The following is a 24,984-nucleotide window of genomic DNA, read 5'->3' as shown; positions in this document are numbered from 1 at the left end:
TAGGAAGATATCAGTGAAACTTTTAATCAGAAGTATAACAGGTTGTGAGTGGGTCCTGCATGTAGTTTGACAGGACGGAAGAAAAACAGGTTTTCACTTAAATAACTAACTAACTATATTTTTACAGTATGAATTTGCTACGCTACTTGTTCAAGCCTTCATTTGCCATATATTCAAAGAAAGAAAATTCCTGAATTCATGTCCTTAAATATTTGATTTGAACGATTCTCAATACATTTTCCTCATTACTGTGATCTTAGAACAGTAATATAATTAGTGTCTTTATCAAAATATGTTTCTGAGTATAATCATTCTTTATAGATATTTCATAGAGAATTCCGGTAATCAGGGTAATAGATAAAGGACCTTTTAAAAAGGTGACCTGTAAAAAATTATGGAAAGATCAAGATATTTCAAAGAGAAATATCTTAATCATCCAAAGATTAAGAACGAAGATATTTCAAAGAGAATGCACGAAATACCTTTTGAATGACTGACCGCAGAAGCGCGGTTTCAGCTTTTAAAATAAAGTGTATATGACATACTTCCAGAAAGAGGCAGTTTGAATCATATAATAATGTTTGTACAAATATATGAAAATTTAGAATTTTCTGCACCGATTCCTTTGTAAAAAAATCGACGAGAAAAATGTTTACCTTACTCAAATTAGCTAAACGATAAAACTATCATTCCATTTTGATAATCTGTCTTCATGTGATAAAATCACTCCAGAGTATTATTAGTTAAAACTTAAAGGAACCTTATAAACGCACTATATATACATTATATACATCTAAAGAAAGATACGCGTATTGAATTTTTAACGCGATTTTCGAAAGCAGAATTTCTTATTTTGCTTTGTAGAAATGTTAAAATACAAAATTTTGTACCTAATGAAATTAGTTCTTACATTGTGCCTAAAATCAATGTTTTCTTTTTTAAAATAGAATGAAAGTAATTTAACTTATCACTCTTGGTAATTTATTTCAGAGGCAGTTTTGCATATAACGGAAGTATAAGAAACGAATGCTTACAGAGCAATTGCGGTCAGTTTAATGGTATTATTTTCAAAGCATATCGTCTTGTTTTAAGGTATGAGATAGCTGATGTGTGTGTTCATGAGAGAGGCATTTGTCAACTATGAGAATTTTTATGACAACGCGAGAACTTGAGTTACTGTCTTTCCTACGAAGTCAGGTTTATAATTTGTCTTCTTACTCAAGTTTCAGGTCAGACGTAAATTTATTCTAAGAAAATAAGCTCAGCATTAGAGCATTTTCTGATGTTAGAACATAACCTACTATCATCTGGTCTCATCTTCATGCTTCAAAAGCGAGGTTTCTTGATTTCGTAATGGCTTTAGTGATTTTGAGTTATAATTAATTTTACGAAATTTTAGGATTGGATTAATTAGATTATGGCAAATCACGAGATCGCTATATGCTTAAGAGGAGGGATGCATTTATGAACGACTTTTACGTAACCGCCTTTAACTCACGTTTCACATGGAGAAATCCATAAAAACTCCTATGCAGCCAGCGTATTCTCCAGGATTTGATGAATTCGCATCAGAGTTCGGTCGTCCCCGAACAATTTTAACCGACCAATGGAACAGTTAAAACCATTCGGCACTGGTGGGTCAAAATTTAAGGAATCTTTTTATCAAATGATTTTGAGCGAATTATTCAAGTATTAATTAATTACTTTAAGTAATTATGTAGGTTTGTCCATTATGGTGAAAATAAATAAATCAAAGTAGAACGAACTGTCGATGCACGCTATATATTTGATTAAAACCAGCACTCTGTCTTTGCAGTCAGCCAAATAAAAGAGGAAAACTTAAATTAAGGGGATATATAGTACACTTCATACCAAAATAAAATGGTAGAAGATATTTTTGTATTCAGTTACCGTGAGCTTATCCGGAGTAACTCAATTCAGTGAACTCTATCATTATTCCGGTTAGTTTCTTTCTACTTTATATCGTTAAAAGCTTGGTAGACTGCGTCTACCAAGTTCCCTTATATCTTCTTGTCATGCAACTTTGAAACCTTGGCTGGATAAATGCGAAACTTGGGGTAATCTCCTTTTCTATTTGCATTGAAACTGAATGGGAATAAATATATTAAATTTCCTTTTCCAATTGCGTTTATTATTTAAAATGACAGAAATTGAAATATGAAATAAATTCATCATCCGCTACATTGTAGTTATGCTGCCAGAATTTATGTTCGCATTTTATTTATAAGTCAAAAATATCTTTGTAGTGAAGTGAATGTGAGAAATAACCCATATGTTTTTAAATCTGAGTTGAGCAAAAGATATTGCATGTAATAAAAGAAGCGCTATGCAATTCATATATTTATTTTCTAGATGTAGACTGCTAGATTGCATTATTTTAATTAAACCGAAGCATTTTTATATTTAATTACTTTTATATTCAGTACTGTCAAATATTATAAAAAGTAATTGAAATTGATTCCTTTCTTACAATATATGAACTCATATTTTATATTTCTGTTTCAAAACCCACCCATTATAATAATATGCTAAGCAATTTTTTCTCAACAACGCATGAGCAAATGTGAGTCATAAATCCAAGTAATTGGTAAGAAGCACTCATCTATTCATTAAGCATCGATTCTCAATGCTAAATGGAGATAATGGAGAGTACAATGGAGAAAAATTATTGTATAAAAAATATGGCAATATGTTATTGTTTAATTCTCATTAATACCCAATTAAAAAGAAAGAAAATTGTAAGGTTAAATCTGATTAGCTATATAATTGCATTTTCTGAACATTCCTTGTTCCGAGAAATTATCGCTTGCGCAACTGAATGCAAGTAACTTTCAGGTAACGGATAAGAAATAAAAAAATTCACTTGACCATTCCTTGTAACTTAGAGCTTAAAATTCACAAACATTAGCCACCACTTATTGCGTATTTTCAAGAACGAATGCTTTAAAAGCATTAAAACACACAATATAACTTCCGCCCATGCTTCAGTTAATAAGAAAAATGAATTCTAATCCTACGCTTTATCCCTTACAAAATTCAGTCATGAATTCAGTAGGTTGGAGGGCTCTTCTTCTCAGTCTAGCAAGTTACCCTGGGTGATGATTACACAATACTCTCACTAAGTTATAGCTCTGCTCGTTATTTAAACTTAAATTAAAATGAAGACTGACACAAGATATATGCGGTGATTCAAAAATGCACAAATAGAGGGTACAGAGATAAGCAGATTTTAACTGGAATTTGTGTGCGGAAATGGCGCGTTGAGGAGGTGCAAGACGCTGTTTAATAGTATATGAAAGCATTTTAATGTCGTAAATCATTATACCTCGTGCGATGGTCGTGCTGCATACATCATTATATGAACGCAGAGCGCACCGGTATGTATTTTATCTATGGGGCTATGGATGAAAAGGAGCAGATGCTTAAAGGAGGTATAAAAATTTTCCATGAACCATCGTTGAGAAACTGCTGTTTCTGTCTGAAGCCCCATAGATAAAACAGATACCGGAAGCATCTGCTTTCGCGGAATTATACATATCGCTCAAAATCTGCATACGGGGAACGAAGATTTACGCGAATAAATCGTCCTTGAAGTTCCTTTTACCACAATTTTTGCTCACACATTCTATAACGAAATTCGCTTATTTTGATCGCTTATTTCGATTACCTTCACATTTTTGTAAGATATTTGTTAATCACTCTGTAAAATGCAAGAAAAGAATTATTATAAATATAATATTATCAGTGAAATAAAACTTTATAAATAGCTGATTTTGTTCTCTTATAATGTATTCGTATTTATTCAGTTCTAAACTATTTTTTATAGAAATAAGTGATATTTATAATTTGGGCGTCTAAATATTTCATTCATTTTCCTCTCTTCTGCTTTCAAAAATATCTAATTGTTATAATAAATAGCGCAATAAGCCAGAAATACTGGATAACGTGCAGATCAAAATGTGTGATCTAGAAGGAAATATGAAATCAAAGTACTTACCCAAAAGTATGACAACTGTACGTTACCAAATCCGTTATACTTTATTCTTCATCTTTGATATTGAAATAAGCATTAATATAAATAAAATTATCAACCAGACAGACGAATAAAGTTGAACATCAAGCACGAGTGATGCGCATCACAAGAATTAACGTTGCAGTCAGAATAAAATCAATCTTTTTCGATCCGCTCGAAGCAAAGTCTTGTTGTAAAAGGAACAATCAAATTTTGATGGCAGTCATTAAGTATACTTGATCAATCCTGGTATTTCTTTATTTTCTTCTTTAAATCAGGAAGTTTCAGATCTCACAAACAAGTGCGCGCGAAGAGTTCTAGAAAGGAGAAAGAAGCTCAACAAAATTATTTTCTGTAATGATGTACAGGAAACAGGAGTAATTATTTTCTTGAATCTTCATGTAAAAATCTCGCTAAAAGGATTTTCATGTATGGTAGACAGCATTGAAAGAACAGCAAAGAGAAGCCGGAAAATGGCACATCGCATCGGCCAGGGAGAGGACAGACCGAAGCCCGTCCTACACCCTCGAATGCCAGCAGCGAGAAACCGCTTGTTGCAATCTTTTTCGTTGTTGTCCTTGAGCGGTTGCGGATAGCACACCTGACGCTGAATAATGTGGAGACTTGTCTGTACATTTCCTCCGGCCGAAGAAAAAGGAACATGGCACAGTTCAGAATATCATAAACCTTGATGAAGCACAACACTAATTTGTAGATGAAACTTGGTATATTTGAAATCACATAAATCAGAATTTTAAGATCTGGTATATATTTGAAATGAGTACATATTAACTTAATCGAATATATCTGTTTGGCATAATCCAAATTATGATCAAATATCCAATTATCAAAACCTCATTGCCTGGTATAAATATAAAAAAAAAAATTGGGGGTATAAGCTGCTACACATGTGAGTCAAGGTAAAAATTAAAACTAAGAACTAATACATACAATACATGTTTCACATACAGTAGCATAAATTTCACTACAATCTGTAAACACATTACATTTGTAACTGAATACATCTCATATTTCATACAATCTTTCACTGTTGTTAACAACTCTTGATTACTATATATATCTTACTTAACAATTTTCAAATCATATCATTTTATCAATTCTTTTAAATAGCATCATTTTTTTCTAATAATTTTGTAAATGTGTAAGAATGATTACTCTACAGTTTTCTTTTACGACTTAGTAATTCCAAATTCTCAAATTGTTAAAATAGCACATTTTCATAACTAGCTGGATACTTGTAAAAACCACTAAGTATTCTAGAATTTTTTTTGGAATCAATTATGTAAAAATCTCGCTAAAAGGATTTTCCTGTATGGCAGACAGCATCGAAGGAACAGCAAAGAGAAGCAGGAAAATGGCACTTCGCATCGGCCAGGGAGAGGACAGACCGAAGCCCGTCCTACACCCTCGAACGCCAGCAGCAGAAGCGCGAGAAACCGGTTGTTGCAATCTTTTTCGTTGTTGTCCTTGAGCGGTTGCATATAGCGCACCTGACGCTGAATAATGTGGAGGCTTGCCTGCACACTAATTTCTCTACAAGTTTTTAATAAACCTTAGATTGATGTGGGTTTCGTCAAGTTCAAATGAGTTCTAATTTAAAATTAAGTTTAAAAAAAAAATATATATATATATATATATATAGTGTTGCATTTTACATTTACGTGTATTTTCCATATTTATATCGATATAATCTTAATTAAATTTTAGCCTAAAATTCATAATTAAAAATCAAAATTCATTGCTTTCTGCAACTGCAAAGGAATTAAATAGTAGAAAAAATATTTAAAATAATTAGATGTAAAGAACACGTATTCTAGAACAAAACGTAATTGCTACAGTTCACTGAAATCTTCTGCAACGTTTGAGTCATAGGTATCCCATGAAGTCATACTACAGAAAAACGTGTTCATGATTCCTTCTTTACAATCATGCATCTCTAGAAGACTGCAGCCTTTCAATGTTTATTGTACACTGGTAATTTATTAGATTTAGACAAGTATTTTCTATTCGAGCAATATTTTTATATTTAGAAGCAATTTAGAATGTGCTAATATGATAATTATCATCAGCTAAAAAGGCTCTAACGAAATTTTAAAGCAGATTTCTCTAGCTACTTGCAAACATGTAAACATCAAACTTTTTTCATGATTAAGCAAAGAAGTATAGACTGCAGAAAGAAGCGCACGAAAGCTTTTGGGCTAAATTAAGGTGCCATAAATTCATTGCATTTGTTATTTTATCCATCATGAGGCTTGCTTTTAAACTGTAGAATTATGATCATAAAATAACGACGCTTATAACTTTCTTTAATTGCCAATGGAACAACAATAACACATATACTAATGCTAGAAATTATATTTTCATAGCAATACTAATTAATGTTCAGTTTCCAAAAATCAACAAATAGAGTCTTCATTCGCTTTGAAATATTCCTACGTTTAAAAATATGTTACAGCTGAGTAATTTAAACATGAAGGCACACATCCGAGACAATACAGCAATCGGAATTTCTTCCTCAATAGAAAACAATTATTCTTTATGTATTCTAAAACTCAAATTCCTCTCTTCGAACATCTGCAGAAAAGTTAATTAACTTTGCTTTAAGCACTTTAAAAATATTCTTAACGCGTAAAATTCGCACCGCAGTTGCTAATTTCCCAGAAACGAGAGTAAAATAAATTATACTTGCTTATTTAAGTATTCCTTCCGGATAATTTCCAAACGGATATCTTAATTTTAATTCCTGCTGAAAAGGTTTCTTATTTTGTTGTTGCGATTTTCTCTTATTTTAAATTTACTTAAGTTGCGATGCGAGCTGAAAATTCATGGGAGTACGTTTGCATAAATCTGTAATTTTTCCCGATTTTGCACTGCGATCTCAATATTTCCTGCAATTAAAATCAGAATAAAATACTTGTTTATCTGGTCGGAGATAGTCAAGTAAAATATTTATCAACACAGTAAAGTTAAGGTTATAAAAAGATAAAAATTCCTGCATTGTTAAAACAAAAATTGCTGATAATTTACTTCACGGAAAATATGTTGCAAATGTCTAACGTTGTTAAAACAAAAATTGCTGATAATTTACTTCACGGAAAATATGTTGCAAATGTCTAACGCATCCAATTCAATTAAAACTTTGTTTTGAATAACGAAGTCATTTTTTATTAAGCTTAAATGAAAAAGTCTCTAGGTGACCTTTAATTTATGGAATAATATAATAATAAGCACTTATTTTGGTTTCTGCCTTTGAAATTTCTATTTTCAACAATTCGTTTCAAATACAGGGAAGCATACGTTTATAAAATTGTCATTTATACCTCTTTGAAATTTATATGTCGTTTCATATCTGTCTGGATTCATTCCTGTTTCTGTTCATACTAGCAGTAAAATGCTTCATTAAGGATGTCTAAACTTAATAGTACCTCGTTTTATCCATGGATTTTTCATCAGCTTTTCTTTTCACTACTCAAAGAGTTCCTCCAGACGTAATATCTTTCTTTCAGCAGGAAATGGGAATTGCACATGGTATAGTAAGCATAGGATGTTTCGATTTGTTTCGAGTAGGTGGAATATCTTAATCTGGTACAGGTGTTGAAATTTGGTTGCTGGTTAGAAGGTGTAGCTTGCAAGTATAAAACAAACAATGAAATCTTCTGACCAGAAGGTTTACTGATGAAGACGCTTCAATCCTATAGCGTCTGTTAAAGAGTTTAATTTTGTTTACTTTTGTCCTCTGCGCTTCTCTTTAAACATAACTTGTTTTTCAGACGTCTGACAAAAAGCAGTTTCATTAAAAATAAGAATATATGAATAGTTTAAGTATAATTATTGAATAAATTGGATATTATAGTGCCATCTGAGAAAAAAATTCTTTCCTGATAAGAAAGGAAAAATAGAACTATCAGCGGCTTGTGAAAAGTCCTCTTTAATAAAGTTGCGTATTCAGGGCGACGTTTCTCAGTGTTTAATTGTTAAAGTTTCTGAATAACGTAAGTTTGCGTAAATCGTAACCCCCCCCCTAAGAAAAGAATAGGTATAAATCGAAGGATTTATGAAAATTATGTGTGATAATAATATCTTGTTCCATGAAATTCCATACAGTCTGCTACTGTCTTGGAAGAAATTAATAAAACTCATGAACACTAAATCAATACGAGTTAGACAACCAGTATTCTAAGTCATATCACCTGTAGCTTAAGTCATACTATGTTTAAAATTGAACAATTATAATAAAAATTTCTTTTTCTGAATTATTTTATTTATACAATTAATTACAACGATCACAAAGATTTCTTTTTTGAATTCTTTTTTGTCAACTCCAGCACATAAGTCGTATACTCATCCTTTGCATTTTAGGCACTGAATCAAACTCTCTTCGCGGTCTTTCTCAAAAAATATTACAGGGCCACAAACACGATGTGAAGATATATAGTTGACTAGGGTTTACCCCTTTCTGCCCAAAAAAGCGCAGTTGACATGATATTACACCTACTATTGGAAAGGCAGGACTTAAGCGGTGGTACAACTTCGTAACCTTATTCTATATCAAATATTCAAAAGAACGAACCTATTCTATTTCAGTTATCAATTTAATATTAAGAATTACTATAAACTGGCTGAAATGATATGGCAAAAGAACGACGAACGTTTAGGCAATATTGTTGAATAATATTGAACTAGAAACCCAAATTACAGGAGAAATGCAATATATTTGCTGTGAAACCGTGATCCTTGAGGATCTCCCTAATTTGTCTGTTTTATTCTTCCTTTCAGGCATTGCAGTTGACAAAGCCAACAATAACTGGTTTTCAGATTACAGATCATGGACATTTATCGTCATGACTTTGAATATATAATTTTCCCGGTGTCTACAATTCGGTCTGTTTTACCCCACAAAATGCTGTTGCTATAAATAACCATATTCATTTACAACAAGACTTACAAGTTATCATTAGACTGATACTGAAAATCAAAGCTAATTGTTGACTTGGACTGGTGAAGCTATGGATGTGCTTTTCCATGGAGATTTATGTATATTGAAATCTAATAATTCGCAATTTGATGTGAAATTTATATGGATCTTTTTTACGTAGAACAAAATAAAATGGAAAATTAATAAGAAAAAGTAGCAAATTAAATTGTTGTTAAATTAAGTTAACTAGGCTAGAATTCAACAGAAATTTATCTGTTCGTCGATAAAAATCATCAAAAATATCATCGGTAAAAATCGAAATTATTTCAATCTTTCATGAAAGGAACTTTCTTTTCAATCTGTAAGAGCTACAACCATCCATAAATTCTAGGGAACGGCTTTTAATGAAGTGAGAAAGAATGTATTCATGTCTGGCCTGATCTTTACAGTATTCAGTAACTTTCTCCAAGCTGGCATTTGCCAAAAGCATATAATTAGCAGGTAAATAACCCTTACCATAAACTTCACAGCTGTTATAACCTATCTAACCCCTATGTACAGTGACTGTTTGCTTTTTATAGAGACTGAATTCTGCTCGGCGACATCATTCAGTTTCCACAATTTTAAGGAATTGAAACAATCCTTAATAATAAATGCAATCGACTGGTATTCCATGGCGAATGAAAGAAATGTTCAGAAAATAAGGGAAAACTTCGTCAAGTGTGATGGAAATAGTAATATATAAGTAGAAAAATTGATATACGTCACCAAAATTCAGTGTAGAAGGCTTTACCAGAGCCCTGCTACTGGAAAATGATGTGGAAGACAATAAAATTATCCTCATTATCTTGTAAACGTCTCAATCATTCAAGTGTGCGAACTGACTTGGTCAATGGCAGTATCCTTTGAATCAGTCAGTTTTTTGGTCAATGGCAGAAAATTTTAAACATATATAGGACCATGGTCATGAAACATCAACTGCATCCTCTCCGGGATTCGAACGGCTGATCTCTTAATTGCTAGCAGGATATGCTAGCCATTTCCATCAAGACAGCATGCGCACACGTAAAAGCGATAATTCCTTATATTCTCCTCCTCTTGACGGATGATTTTGGAAACATATAAGACCCATCTGACCAAATCTAGGTGATAGCAAGTTATCGTCACCATACATTATGTTAGCCGTCATTATAGAAGCCATTATATATTTCGAAATCAGAAAATTATAAATTTTGAATTTGAGAATAAATTTTGCCCTCACCAGAGTTCTAAATGCGATCTTCCATTTGCTAGCTAAAACACTTACCCCACGAGCGTACACACGGGGAACTGCAATAATTTCTTATAATGCAATGAACTGCCTTTAAAAGCCTTTGGCTTTAAATTAATACCTTTCGCTTTTCAATTAATTTTGAATTAAAATCCTTTAGCTTAAAAAAACTTTAAGCGGTAAAGTACATTCGATAGAACACAAGAAAGAAAAGGAACACTTGGAATCCTTAACGCTGGCTTCACACATTTATTTCAGATGAATAACTGTTTCAAGTGAAATTTCTACTTGCTTTACCTATGAAAGAGACACACGATTTTTTCCTTTCTTTCGAAAAAATTATAAGTTGTTCGTTTTCAACAACCAATCAGCTATCATAATCGAGTCTCCCTTCATCAGCCATTATTTGAAATGGAGAACTAGTTTCCTCTTTACATGCTAATTGCAAAACGATCCGCAGGGATTGGATGTTTCATAACTTGTGACAAAGTTAAAAAAAAAAAAAAAAAAAAAAAATGTCCTATAGAGTTATTCTTCCGAAATGTTTTAAATGTGTGATACGACCTTTACGTGCCAAGCGTTTTGGATCGACCAATGATGAGCTATATTTGTCCAGCATTTGTTACCTCTATTCATGTAATTACTCGCTTTGCTCAAGTCTCGTGCCAAGCAGTGAGTTTACGTTATTTGCCTATTAGTTCCGAAAGTACACAGAATTTACAAAATATGTTTGAGAATCTTTTCAAAGGAAAGAGATGGCAGCATTGGCCTTTTAAGAATATATCGAGACATTATAAATTCTGTAAGATTCTGTAAAATCTGTAAACGGTGACGCCGATGGCCAACTTTCAAAGGGATGCAGCGTTCAGGACGGCAGGCGAATAAGCCACCTTTGTGAAGGTGTCTGGACACAGTAAACCGCGACACTTGTCGCCCCGTTGCTGTACACAATTGTTGAACTATGGAGTGTGGTGACTGGTTTCGGGCTCTTTTCGCCTGCAGGACAATATATCGGTCATCCACTGCAGTTTTTTTCCTTGGGCGACCACCACCAACCTTTCCAACAGCCGTACCTATGGTTTGTAAGGCTTTCCAAGCACGCGAAACGACACTTTTTTTGATTCCGAACTCTTCAACTATACTGGTAACACTTCGCCCCTACTCCAGATTTTCGATCATTCTTCCACATGTGAAGTCATCCAAATCATTTCGTCTATTTCACGAAAGAACTCCATGTACTTGCAGCGAATGTCTTTAATTGCGTCGCCATCCTTCCTTTTATGGTAGTCTCGAGTTGAGCGTGACGACCGTACGCGTTTTGCGTACGCTCACGTAGCCTGTGACATTTTTTTTTCTTGACATTTGCGTACACATGACCTTTCTACTGAATTGCGTGTTCATTGTACTGAACGCAAGAACCCCTTTTCTACAATTTGATGGCTATCTGATTAAAATTTACATTGTTGCTTAAATTTTGCACACCAGTGTAGTACTTGTGTGATAAAACAAGTGTATAGTAATTAAAATGATTTAAATGGAAATAAATTAAATATTGTTAAATTAAATAAGAATAATATTTAATTTATTTAATTAAATAAGAATAATTTAATAACAAAATTTTGTTTCACACGGTAAGAAAAGCTGTATACATTTCGGGAGAATTTAATAAAGTCTGTTTTGCCTTGTAGAGTCATTAGGTTAATTGGGAGCAGAAAAGATGAAAATATGCAACCGCCTTCGCCGGGAATCGAACCACGAACCTCTGGAATACCAGCCCAGCGTGCTACCGTTTTACCACGAAGGGACGTGAGGGAAGTGGGAGAAATACCTTACATACCCCCCTTTTTAAAGGGCGACTAGGGTTTTAGGGGACCTAGTCGCCAAATCCTGGGTGCGGAGAATCATCATCCACAACCCTTTTAGTTCGGGCGCCACACTCGTAGAGTCATTTTTTTGAAAGTAAGAGAGATGAAAAATAGCAACCGCCTTCGCCGGGAATCGAACCACGGACCTCTGGAATACCGGCCCAGAGTGCAGAACCACTACACCACGAAGGCACGCTAGGGAAGTGGGAGAAATACCTTATAGTCTTAGAGGCAAAAGCTTGGAATATGGGCTTTTTTTTTAAAGTGACATAGGTAGATCCCTCTTTTTACTTCCTTGTACAAAGTAAAAAGGAAGTATTTAAATCGCGAAACGGTTCAGGCAGCATAGTTCACCGAAAATATCCATTTTGACCGCTGTCGAACGCAATTTAACTATGTTTTTGCGTGATATCTGTACGTAAGGACAGAATAAAAGACTCTTTTCCTCCAAAAAAATTATAAAACTGCTTTAAAAAATGAATTCTAAAGAGAATTTTTCGTACGTACATACGTATTATGTACGTACCTATCTGTACGAACGTATGTACGTACGTATCTCGCATAACTCAAAAACGAGTAGCCTCAGAACGTTGAAATTTTGTATATAGGACTGCTATAACATGTAGATGTGCACATCGTATTTTGATTGCAATTGGCCGCATCAAACGTATATAAATATATTTATATATATATCCACTCTGTTACTTGGCTCAGTGATCTCAGTTTCTTTACTCTTATATGTTTGTAAATTGCGCATTTTTTGCTTTAAAAATGATTGAATTTTGTTGTTCTTATCTTCCGGTTAAGAGTTTTATGCCTTTCGTAAATCTGGAAGCAATATTTGTACAATTATCAACAATTTAAAAGCTGTTTAAGTGCAGTTAAGTTTTAAATAACATGGAGGACATATTTGTTTACATTTGTAACATCATAATAGTAGATTTGTTGCCAGTCTAGAGAGACTAAGCTTCGCAACAACAAAGATAACGCATTCATGTATTATTGCGAATTAAATCATGCTTAATGCTTTCTGGAAATTAAAAGGACATTTTTTTATATCCTTTACATCCATCTATAACTAAAAACGCTTTAGCAAATTTATATAGACCTAAAGCGAAATTGGTACAAGAAATCCCATCTTAGAACAACGGGTCAAACTTTAGATCTGAAAAAGTATTCTTGGTCTTCTACAAACTTTCAGCCAAAGAAAACTCCTTAAAATTGATTTTCCACAGGCTTAAGCTCGTCGTGATCTTATCTCCGCAACATCCGCAATAAGGTTTAAGAACTGAGTGTACTGCATCGCATGCGGTTTCTTTCTGTAGTGTCTTTTCAAGAGTAGAAGATATTCGTAGAGCTTACCAATGAAGGTAGTAAACTTAATTTTTGTTTTCTCTACTTCATTAGATGTGGACGAATGCGAAGCCATCCCTGGAATATGCGAAAAAGGAAAGTGCGTCAATTCCATAGGGTCTTTCCGATGCGAATGCGACCATGGTTACTTATACAACGAAGACGTCAGCGCCTGTGAAGGTAAGAATCATTGATTCCTGTCAGTATAAATTAGTTTTTTCTTATGTATAGTCTTAACATGAGTTTGGAACTTTTTTATGTATATATAAATGAAATCATAATAATTTTACATATTTCTTATGAAGTTTGTGAAATGGCAATGTATGGTATTTAAAACCTTATGTATTAATAATCAGTTTCATTAACATTCACAGTCTCTGGGGGGAAGAACACTCCGAGAAAATAAATGCTAAAGCACATTCGAAGATTTCAATATTTATAATTTCCTGGTACATCTATAGCATAAACTATAAATATAAGCCTTAATACATATATTGTATAAGTCTATACCTACTGCTTAAACCATTACTATACTATATATTTATAGTACAGTTAATGCTTCATGGGTGCCTATAGTATTCTTTTCCGGTGTGGTTTTATATATAAGAAAAGCACGGCCTTGAAATTATTTGAATAACTTCGTCCACTGATGAATTAGGTTTCCTGAGGCGTTTTATATTCATAAAAATCTTTCACTTCAGATTCGTGATCTCAACTGTAAGCTTTAGCTTTTCAAGAATTTGTTTTGTAGCTGCTCTCTCTCTCTCATTTTTCCGTAAGGCCCTTTTTTCCCATTATTTAGCTACAGTATTCTCGAATTTCTGTATGTTCTCACGTAAGTACTTTTTTTCCGCATTTTCTTTTCCGAAACTGAGAAAGAATGTTTTTCTTAACCTTAGAGACTATATAGTTTTGTAAATTGTATCTTTCCGATCCTTTCGCTTATCATTAGTTGTTTCAGCACTAAACGTCTCTGATTATATTTTTATTACTGGAGAATAAACAAAGTATTCAAGAAGTAATTTTTTTTTCGAAAGAAGAAAATCAGAGCTTTGCAATATAGCAAAAATAGCTTTGTAATATAGCAGTTCCCACCTATAGGCAGGAAATAAATCCAAATAGGCACATATAGCTTCTTTTTTTTAATGTAAACTTAGAACAACATAAAGTGAAACATTTTACTGAAAGCAAATGTTACAAAGATACGCTTACATTATGTTTAAAGTCAGTAATATTAAGTGTTATATTTCGAAATCAAATCCACAGGAAATGTTATTGAGGGCGGATCAAAATTTTTAATTATTCTATTTGCCTCCAGACTATCATTTTAACACCATTTTTATTTCCTTGTCCGAAGTAGAGAAAGTATTGTAATCCCAAAAAATTTAGGATAAGTTGAGGTTTGAGTTACTTCAGCAGGAAAGCGTGCTGTGCCTTTTGGCCACCTTGTTGCTATTAGTTAAAGCTTGCTATTCTACTGTCGCACGTATTACGGGATTGTTAGCATACGGCGGTGATTCTTAGCTAAGGGACAAATATATTGATTCTGTGCAGCCTCGGCTGATTAATTTAGCTTTAGTTTAGTTTTATACCTTTTATTTTTAGTTCAAGCCCAAGTAGAGGCTTCTTGTGCGCCCAAGAGGGTCCAATCTGTCAATCTATTTTAAGTTAGAATAAAAGGGTATTTTAACCCTTCTCTGGAGTTGTTACCTACGCGCAAGAACTCTGAATAGTCGCTACATAGTTCTTCAATATTCTAGCATTGAAAAACTGTATTTTAGCTAGGCTATTGTAAACTTGTAACTTCATCAAGACAGTAAAAAGTCATCAAGACAGAGCAACAAACCACACTTCATACACTACATTATTTGAAATTTTGAAGACTGATACAGGTATTGCACTTCTGCGCACTTCCCTGGGGTTTCAACTATGGACTACTGGTCTCGTCTCTATAACTATGGACTACTGGACTTGGGAAAAAAAACAACCTTTTTTGAGGACCAAACACTCTACGATTGATGAACTCTGGAAAGTAGTAGAAGAGGAATGGAAATGAATACCACGGGAAATTTTACAAAAAGCTCTTTTATTACAGAAATTATGATGCAGACAAATAGTCGAAAAAACAGGCTGTCACATCGAACCATTAAAATAAATATTCTTTTCAGTTTAAACATTAATTAAATGGTCCCAAAATCGTTCTAAAAATGTGTAAATACCCTTTGTATGATTATGTATTATAGCAAAGCATTCGAGATCCATAGGCTTAGTAATATTACCTTAAGAAAATATTATTACTATTTAAGTTCCATCTTAGGAAGATCACTTAAACCCCACGCAGTCAGCGTATATGCTGAATGATTTCAAATGCGTTTAATGTTTCCTTCCCAACAATAATGAACATTTCTTTATCCCTATCAAAAAGACAGAATATACCATTTCATGCGTTATTTATACTGTTAATCCTCGACAAACCATTTGAGGGTTATCCGTTTCTAACTTTTCATGTTCTAGCAAAAGTTCCGAATCAGCCACCAATTTTGTGGCTTTCTGCTTACATATTTAAGCTACAATTTTCAATCGTTAACTTGAATATTCAGCAGAAGTCATTTATTCTTCAAATTAGTGGAAGTTTGCTCAATGTCATTTCCTACTTTTCTCATTAGTTAAAATTCTCGGAACTCAAAGCTAAGAGCAATGTTTTGGGCTTCAGAGTAAAAGAGCGCTTCAGAATCTAACTATTAACCTTGTTTTTTGAGAGCACATTTCTCATTAAATTGTGCGTGTTCCAATTTATTAGGCTATTTATTAAAAAAACTTCTAAAAAGCGCTTTCTGAAAGAAATTGTCCTGTCTCTATCATACATTTAGAAAACCACGAAAACTTCATACAGCCAGCCCATTCCACCTCGAGCAACCGAACCGGCGATAGTCTTGCCCTGTTCAGTATTCTTATAGAAATTGGCTATATATTGCTACGTTAGAGATGATATAACAAATTCAGAAAGCTTTTCTGCTTAGAAATTAAATTGAAACCTTTCGGAAATTAATTTGGAATTTTGAATTAACGCGTGTAGTTCATATTGATACGTACCAATATATACGTGCCTTATATTTTAATTATTAAACTTCATAAATATTTTAAAATCTATGTTCATTTTTCGATATTTGTGGTGTCAAACGATGACTGAAGAGTCGAAATAGCCGAACTTTGCAAAAGAAATTCCCGATTGATTTTGCAAACGCGGTTTAGTTTTTAAAATATTCTTTTAAACTCGTGTTTAGGCTTGTTCCATTAACTTCTACAAATGTTACGCATTTCTTATTTTTTTCGTAAGTATGTGAAACCTAAAGAATAAGAAAACAGAGGCTATCAGTTATTTTTAGAATCACAGAATATTGATGAAATTTCAAGAATGTTCTAATTTCTAAACATTGAAATCATTTGTTACTAAAGGAAACGTGCTGTGGAAATGTATCATAAAAAGGTACAAATCGACAGTAAAGTTGTTGTTGTGGTATCTTATTTGTCTGACATATTCAGAACAAACCTACAGATATTACCGTAGTTAAGAGTGCAATTTTTGCGCCTGACGTTTGATGATGAGCCTCGAGTCCCAAGCAGATGAAAGCACGTCTTCTGTTCAGTTCCTCCCCAATTTTGAGAGACAGCATCTCGCGGGACCAAATGTTTGGAACTCCTATACCCTGAACTAAGCAGACCCGATACTTAGGCGTTATCCTAGACGACTTGCTCACATAGTCCCATCACATTACACATATTCTATCCAAATTCCGTAAACGTACCCTTATCCCACTAATTTCTTGCAACTGCGTTTTATCCATAGACAATAAATTACTGATTTACAAGGCTATTTTGCGCCCCATGCTCACTTATGCCTGTCCCGTCTGGGGTGTTGCATCCATTACCTCTATTAAGAGAATTCAAGTGGTACAAAATGTTATACTTCTTGAAGCGGTGAATTGTCGTTGGTTTATCAGAAACTTGGCAATTCACCGTGAATTCAAAATACCTGAATTTCATATTTACATAGCCAAGCTATCTAGGGATTTCTTTGATAAAATCCATGCAGTTCAGAATCCCACAATACCTATTCTGTATTATGATTATACAAGCAATGTAAACAGAAAAAGATCCTTAGTGGTGCTTAGGAATCTTCCCTAGCTCTTGGCCAGCTTTTATATATGTGTATGTGTCTATGTTATAAAACAGTATGTAATTACTCATAGCCTATTAAATTCTCTTATTTTTAATTATATTTCTTTTTCTAATGTTATTTGTATGTTATATTGATTGCATGATATGTATGAAAGACGCTTGGACTCCTTTTGGTTGCAATAAGGCATTTCTTTTGGTTGCACATTTACCCTCAATCGTAGGTTGCCTAATAGGCGGCACCACAGGCTAGCTAATGGAATTGATCGGCCAACATTTGTTCGTGTGTGTGTTCCCTACATTGTTACAAACTCTTATGTGTCACCCTTAGGACTCTAATTCTTGATTATGCTGTATCTTCTGAACTACGAACTCTGCTTACAATTATTAGACTGTCATGTGTTCGAAAATCGGCCACCAATATTACACAGGGATAGCGCTGTAGCGAGGGAACCCATATTTCAAACAACAACTATTTTTTTGTCTGAGCCGAGGGCCTTTCCATCTCTTTCCCACTACCGCCAAACCACATGACAGGACTTTCATCTCTCCAAATATTTAAAGTGACCCCATGCTGCAAATACACTATACATTGGTTGGTTGGTAACGGAGGACGGGGACGCCTGATGTCTAACAGAGGTAAACAGGCCTGTGTCCCGCGCCCTCCACTAACCAGGAACAACTCCCTGGGGCCTCAAGAGGCCGCCTCGGGAGCTTTTTAGGATGTTAACAAGATCATTTACATGGCCATACAAGGGCAGATTGCATTCGTTTTACCGTTTTGACATTTGTTGTTGCAATTTGCTATGGTAATTTTGCACATTCACAATAAAATTCTAATAAAAATACAAATTAAATATACAGATACAAAAATACAGTTACAAAATAATAGGATCGAATTACAGGCTCATAGGGGGAAAAAATAAAAAAAATAAATAAAAAAAATAAAAATAATAAATAAATAAAAATTAAAAAAAAAAAAAATAAGTATTATGCATATACAGAAGAGGAAATGTTAAATACATTTGATTGTACATTATTTGAAAGGCGTCTGTAATAGGGACTTATGTAAATTTTAGGAGTAGACTTATGTGTCTGAGAATGTGGAACTGCATGCTGACTTAGTTAGTGTATCATGTCTTGAGAGTTTTGGTTAATGAGGAGAGCACAAATCTTGGGCCATTCTCTTGAGCTTGTTAACAACTTTGCAAATTGTATTTACTGCCGGTTTGTGCTTTATAAGGAAGCGGTAATAAGCTTCACTATTGTTGATAGGAAGAGGGAGGTGATTTCCTGCTGTCAGATGGCATTCAAAAACATAGTGGTCTCCGCAGGCGCATATGTCCGTGGTTGTTATGCCATGTCTATTGAAGTAGGTCGGGAATGGGCCGTGTCCCGTAATATAAGCCGTAAGAGGAGCTATTGCAATGTTGCGTTCAGTGCTGACTTTCGGGAGGTAGCTGTATGTACGTCTTCCAGTTGTGCAGTGCGTCCAGTCTTCCTGCCAAAGATTTAGGCCTTGACCCCGTAATAGCCCTTTGAGGTAGGAAGGAGGGGCTGGGATTGTGATTTTTTCAGCTTCTGGATCAGTGGCTGCTTGCTTGGCCAGGCTATCAGCTGCTTCATTCCCCTCATTTTCTGCATGTGCCTTGATCCATGTTAAGGAGAGATGTTTCTGCGGGTTGCGCTGTAAAAGTTGTTGTAATTTGATGATCAAGGGCGAGGTGTGATTGTGATTATCTAGTGCTAGAAGCGTTGACATACTGTCAGTGAAAATTTTCGCCCGTTCTATATTATTATTGAAAATGTAATCTACCGCGGTTATAATTGCTTGCACCTCCGCCTGGAACACACTGTTGTTTAAGTCAAGGCGTCCTTTCCATACATGGATGATTCTTCCTTTGTCATAGTGTGCAAAGGCGCTGCCTACTCCATATTCCTGCTTAGAGCCATCGGTGTATATTTGCGTATCCCTTGAAACTCGCGTCATTGACAGTGGCTGTATCCGTGAGATGTTAATTCTTATTCCTGTGCCTTTACGTGCAGGATGAGTGTGAAGAGTGTTACCTGGGCTTTGAAATTGCAGAGGGCTGTATGTTATGTTGCCAAATGTTGCATCTTTGCGGAGGTATATGAGGGTGGTGTACACTGCCTCTTGTTCTGCCCGTATGTGGAGTGGAATGAGCCCTGCAAGGACTGTCGCTGAGCTGGTGGCTGTGGTGCGGTACGCTTTACAGAGATTCACGGCGAATGGTCGTTGAAGAGATGTAAGATGTTTGATCTTTCGTCCTCCCATCGGTTGGGCCCATACGGCAGCAGCATACAAGACTATTTTTTCAGCTACCACATGGTAGAGGATCTTCTGAATATGATGATTCTGACCCCAGTTTTTACCTTGGAAGGCGCGGGCCTTTCTGGCTATAGCTGATGTTTTGTTTTTTAGTTCTTGGATATGAGGGATCCAGGTTAGTTTTTTATCCCAGATTACACCTAGGTATTTTAGCGTTTGGACAATCTTTATGTTGGCTCCTTGTAGTTTGATGCAGGGGCGGCGCGTTGGATTCGTGCCTGCTTTGGGTATTATTATTGCTGATGACTTTGCGGTAGAGATTGTAAGCTTTAAGTTGCTGCAGATATTGGCGAGGAGGGAGCAGACTTCGGTGCCGTTTTTCTCGAGCTCCGCACGAGTGCGACCTTTGACAAGAAGAGCTGCGTCGTCTGCGTAGGCGATGACACTTGTATGTCGTGGCCAGTTTGCATCCAGTACAGAGTTGAATGTTAAATTCCAGAGAATAGGTCCAGCACAAGAGCCTTGGGGACATCCTCTTTCTTGCACTTTGAAGGTAGTGTCATTGTTGATGACTATGAGAAGACTACGATTCTCTAGATAACTACTAAAAACGCTGAAGAGGTTGGATGGACACTGTGCGTCTCGGAGGGCCTGTCTTATCGCTGGCCACCAGAGTGTGTCAAACGCACTCTGGAGGTCAATGGATATGAAAGCTGTATGGAAACCTGTGGTGCTATTGCGTTGAATTGTTTCACGAATTTTGCAGAGGGCATGCGTAGTGGACAGACCAGTGCGAAAGCCATACTGCCTGGGGCTGAGATGATTGTTGCTATGGAGATGATATTTTAGTCTGTTAACAATTAATTTCTCGTAAATTTTGCCCAGGGTTGTCAAAAGGCATTGATAACATCCATACCTTCTCTGAAATTCGAACCCAGACGATTCCGTACGGTAGTCAGTGTCACTAACCCCTATCCTGTTCGGCGGCCAACAGTAAAGTGGAGTGATAATATAAATAGGAAATTGAAGAAATGCCAGTTGTATGTCCAACAGTTAAGTAGCCTTGGCGCTAATTGAATATCTCGATATCACTTATCACGCACGTAGTATCTATTTTTTTAAGTCACCAAATTATTTTTTATTAAAATGTAAACTCACCTAACAGATAAAAATGTAACTTGATTTAAATTTAAGAAAAATGTTTAATTAAGTATAAATTGTTTTGTGAACAAGAATTGAAAAAAAAAAACAATCTGGCTCAAAAGATTCTTAATGTTGTATGCAACAATTTTATTAAGCTCTTATTTAACGCAATATTTAAAACACACTGCACAAGTATACATTGGAATTTTTTTTTTCGGGAAGGGGATAAGAATTCTATTCCTAAGCGGTAACAATGATCATTATTTTCAACATACAAATATTTGAAATATCATTAAATGCCGTAAGAGTGAAATTTACAGGTCCCATTTGTGTTGTTATAGTAATTTCTTTAAAAAATAAAACCCGATAAGAGCATTTTTTTTTTCTTTTTTGTTGTTCTTTTATCCAACATTTTTCACTCGTGTTAATGATAAGTGTGACAAAACTGGTTTCTGGAAGCATTTTCGTTGAACCTTTTGAGAATAATAAAAGAAGATTTAAGAAATAATACATAACTTATTGAATATGAGTTTTTAGAAACTCAGTGTGTCTTACGCAACTTCAGAAAATATTACAGTTGTTAAATTGTTGGTTTTTGTGAACTATATTACTCTGTCTATGCTGTGAATAATTTAAATGAAAATAAATATGGAATTCCCTCCTATTATTGTGCATGAAAATGAGTGCTAATGCTCAAGCATATTGCGAGAGATAACTGTTACTTATGCGTCTCTAATTTTAGTAAATATTTAATTAAATACGTAAAATCTAAATCCTTTAATTTATTATTACTATTCTTTAAAATTTAATCTTTGATTTAAAATTATCTGTAAAACCTAAGAAGCTGTTTAAATATTAGTGAAGTAGTTTATGAATAGGATAACTAAAGTGAAATTTAATATTTCATCACGAAAATGGCAGCAATGTCCAGCTCTGATGTTTTATGCTTTAGTCTTATACTTAATTAAATAAATAAGGAAATATTTCGGAATAGAAAGTAGATTAATTTGAGAATTATTCTTACACTTTTCTCTGTTATATTATTTTAATATACAGTGTTTCATTGATTAGTTGTTTAAAATTTTAGGCTATGAAAATTCTACAATGCTCAAATAAGATTTATTTGAGAACTCAAATAAGATTTAGTTATGCTCAAATAAGATTTAGTTAACCTCTCAAAATACATTTATAATTATCTAATTATAGTAATCAATTGAAAATACTGCATATATTCTGATGATTAATGCTAGTTTTGTTTTGGTATACAACATGGATAATAGGAATCACACTATCTTGTTTCATTCTTTTGTTTATGATCATCAGATAGCCTATTAAATTCACTTATTTTAGTGAGCAATACGTAGCATGTATTTCTATGAATAATGCGTCCATTATTATGTAGTATAAACCATATTTATAAGCGTCATATGGTGAAAGTGCGTTATGTGATTCAGTGTAGATTTATCAAGATGTGCTTACTAGAATATCAATTCTTTTTACACCATAGTCACTTTTTGTAAGCAGGGATAGTAAACACGTAATTGTGCTCTTTCTGGGAATTGAGACCGAAACTATACAGTTGGTAAATGAGTGAACGAGTCACTTCATCAAAGGACACATAAATGCTATTGGGAGATAAGATAAGCCCCATCTGTCGAATAGAGGTATTGAGGAGGTATTATGCACATGTTTTTGATTTTAGTTCAGGCACATCGGAACAAGCAATCAGGAAACAGTTAAAACTTAAAAACAGTAATCAGTTGTAACGAGAAAGGAATTCTGTGAAGGCGCATTAACGTACAACAGAAAGCAGTGACTTTTTTTTGCATTTTTTGCATTCTAAAAGCGATTAATTCTCTTCAGAAATCTGTCCACTGTGTCTTTCGGAAAAAATTAAAATCTCCGACTGCCCCTCAGAAACACATTCATTGTAAGTTATTGATTTCCAGTCAAAACGATGTTACCAACGTTTTCTTTATTCTCGACTTCTGAAACCAAAGTTTCTGTGGTCGTGTCACATCTCCAACTCACGCTGATGACTGAGTTTAGTATCCGAATCACAAATTATGCACCAAGTTTCATTTCCAGTTACAAATTTGTTTAAAAAAAAATCAGGATTTCTGATCTGTCATTTGGATCAAATGAGGACATGTAGAATTGAAATCTTTGCAAAATTTTAATTGTACACGGGACGCTAATTATACGCGATATGTAGCTGCGTTGCGGTTGTCTTCTTTAATTACTGATTTGAAAATCCATTCATTAAAGAAGTTAAACATTTCTTAGAATAGCTAAACCGGAGCTTTAAAGTTCTTCGAATTCTTGATAATGATACAGGACATTGTAGTCTTCAATGCATTGTTCGTAAATGTAGAGGTTTTATTCCTTTCACTGACCACTTCATCAATCCAACCAATAGATCCAAGAAACATGAAATCATTCAAACCCAGTTATATCAACCCTGTTTACATCTCTGCAAATAAAGCACTAGATGAAGAAAAAGCATGACACATAAACCACAGTTTGGAAGCTATCAACATAAGCCACTGCACAGAGATGATTAAAGTCGCATGGAAATAAATTAATTCATGAACAATGAATGGTGAGTGATGGCCAGACGTTTCAACAATTTTAAAGGATTTCTACTGACTTAAAATGAAGACAAGAAAATGCAAACTGCAAAAGTAATAGGCGGCGAAGGATTTTCGGATATGGAAGAAAGACAAATAAAAGAATTAGTCGAGAATTACGATTATGAAATGACACATGAAGAATTGGATGATCTTATAACATCAGTCGACAGTAAAAGCAGCCATAGTGAAGAATATAAAGAGCCCTTAACGTATAAGAAGACAAACAAATTACCAAAAAAAGGCGAGGAACTGTCTGATTCTGTAACAAAAATTGACCCAAATGAAAAAAGAAGAGGATACATCATGAGAGCTATTAAAAACTTCGCACACCTGCTATGAAATATTTAAGGAAATGCGTCAGTCAAAAATGGCCCAAGTGAAAATTACTGGCTATTCAAAGAAATAAATGCATCACGTACCAACTTATTAAGCAGCATCAGAAATCCTTTCAATTAACATTTGTTTCGTTTTTTACTTCCTTGTACGAAGTAAAAAGGAAGTATTGTAATCGAGAAAAGTTTCAGGCAGCATATGTCAAAGCAAATATCCATTTTGACCGCTATCGAATGCAATTTAACGATGTTTTTGCGTGATATCTGTACGTAAGGACAGAATAAAATACTCTTTTCCTCCAAAAAAATTATAAAACTGCTTTAAAATGAATTCTGAAGAGAATTTTTCGTGGCGTCTGTACGAACGTATGTACGTATGTACGTACGTACGTACGAACGTATCTCGCATAACTCAAAAACGAGCAGCCTCAGAACGTTGAAATTTTGTATATAGGACTGCTATAACATGTAGATGTGCACCTCGTATTTTGGTTGCAATCGGCGGCACCAAACGTATATAAATATCCACTCTGTTACCCGGCTCAGTGATCTCAGTTTCTTTACTCTTATATGTTTGTAAATTATACATTTTTTGCTTTAAAAATGATTGAATTATGTTGTTCTTATCTTCTGGTTAAGGTTTTCATGCCCTTAGTGAATCTCTATGCAATATGTTTAGAATTATCAACAATTTTAAAGTTGTTCAAGTGCCGCAAAGCCTAATAATTTTTTTGATGGCGGCCATTGCTTGTTTACATTTGAAACAGCAGGATAGTGGATTTGTTGCCAATCTAAAGAAACTTAGCTTCGCAACAACAAAGATAACGCCTTTATTTATTATTGCGAATTAAATCATACTTAATCCTTTCTGGAATATTTTCGAGGAAATAAGTGTTTAAGATTTACTTCGTAATTTTTAATACAGATATTTTGAGCTTTTATGTATTTTTGCC

At 34.3% G+C, this 24,984-nt stretch overlaps 1 protein-coding gene across 2 annotated transcripts in view; it reads left to right on the top strand.

The window, feature by feature from the left end:
* The window catches only part of LOC118189594 (fibrillin-1-like), a 791,047-nt gene that overhangs the window by 449,703 nt on the left and 316,360 nt on the right, over positions 1-24,984 (top strand). For both annotated transcript variants that reach the window (XM_085810675.1, XM_085810674.1), the window contains exon 7: positions 13,512-13,637. In XM_085810675.1, coding sequence (XP_085666801.1) covers positions 13,512-13,637 — 126 coding nt within the window. The remainder of the gene's footprint in view (positions 1-13,511; positions 13,638-24,984) is intronic.

The sequence above is a fragment of the Stegodyphus dumicola genome, chromosome 2, assembly GCF_044657685.1.
Source record: "Stegodyphus dumicola isolate Sdum_Otavi_A_Nest chromosome 2, ASM4465768v1".
Classification (NCBI taxonomy): Eukaryota; Metazoa; Arthropoda; class Arachnida; order Araneae; family Eresidae; genus Stegodyphus; species Stegodyphus dumicola.
Note: the sequence above shows the minus strand (reverse complement) of the source record. Positions and strands in the feature narration are given on the sequence as shown.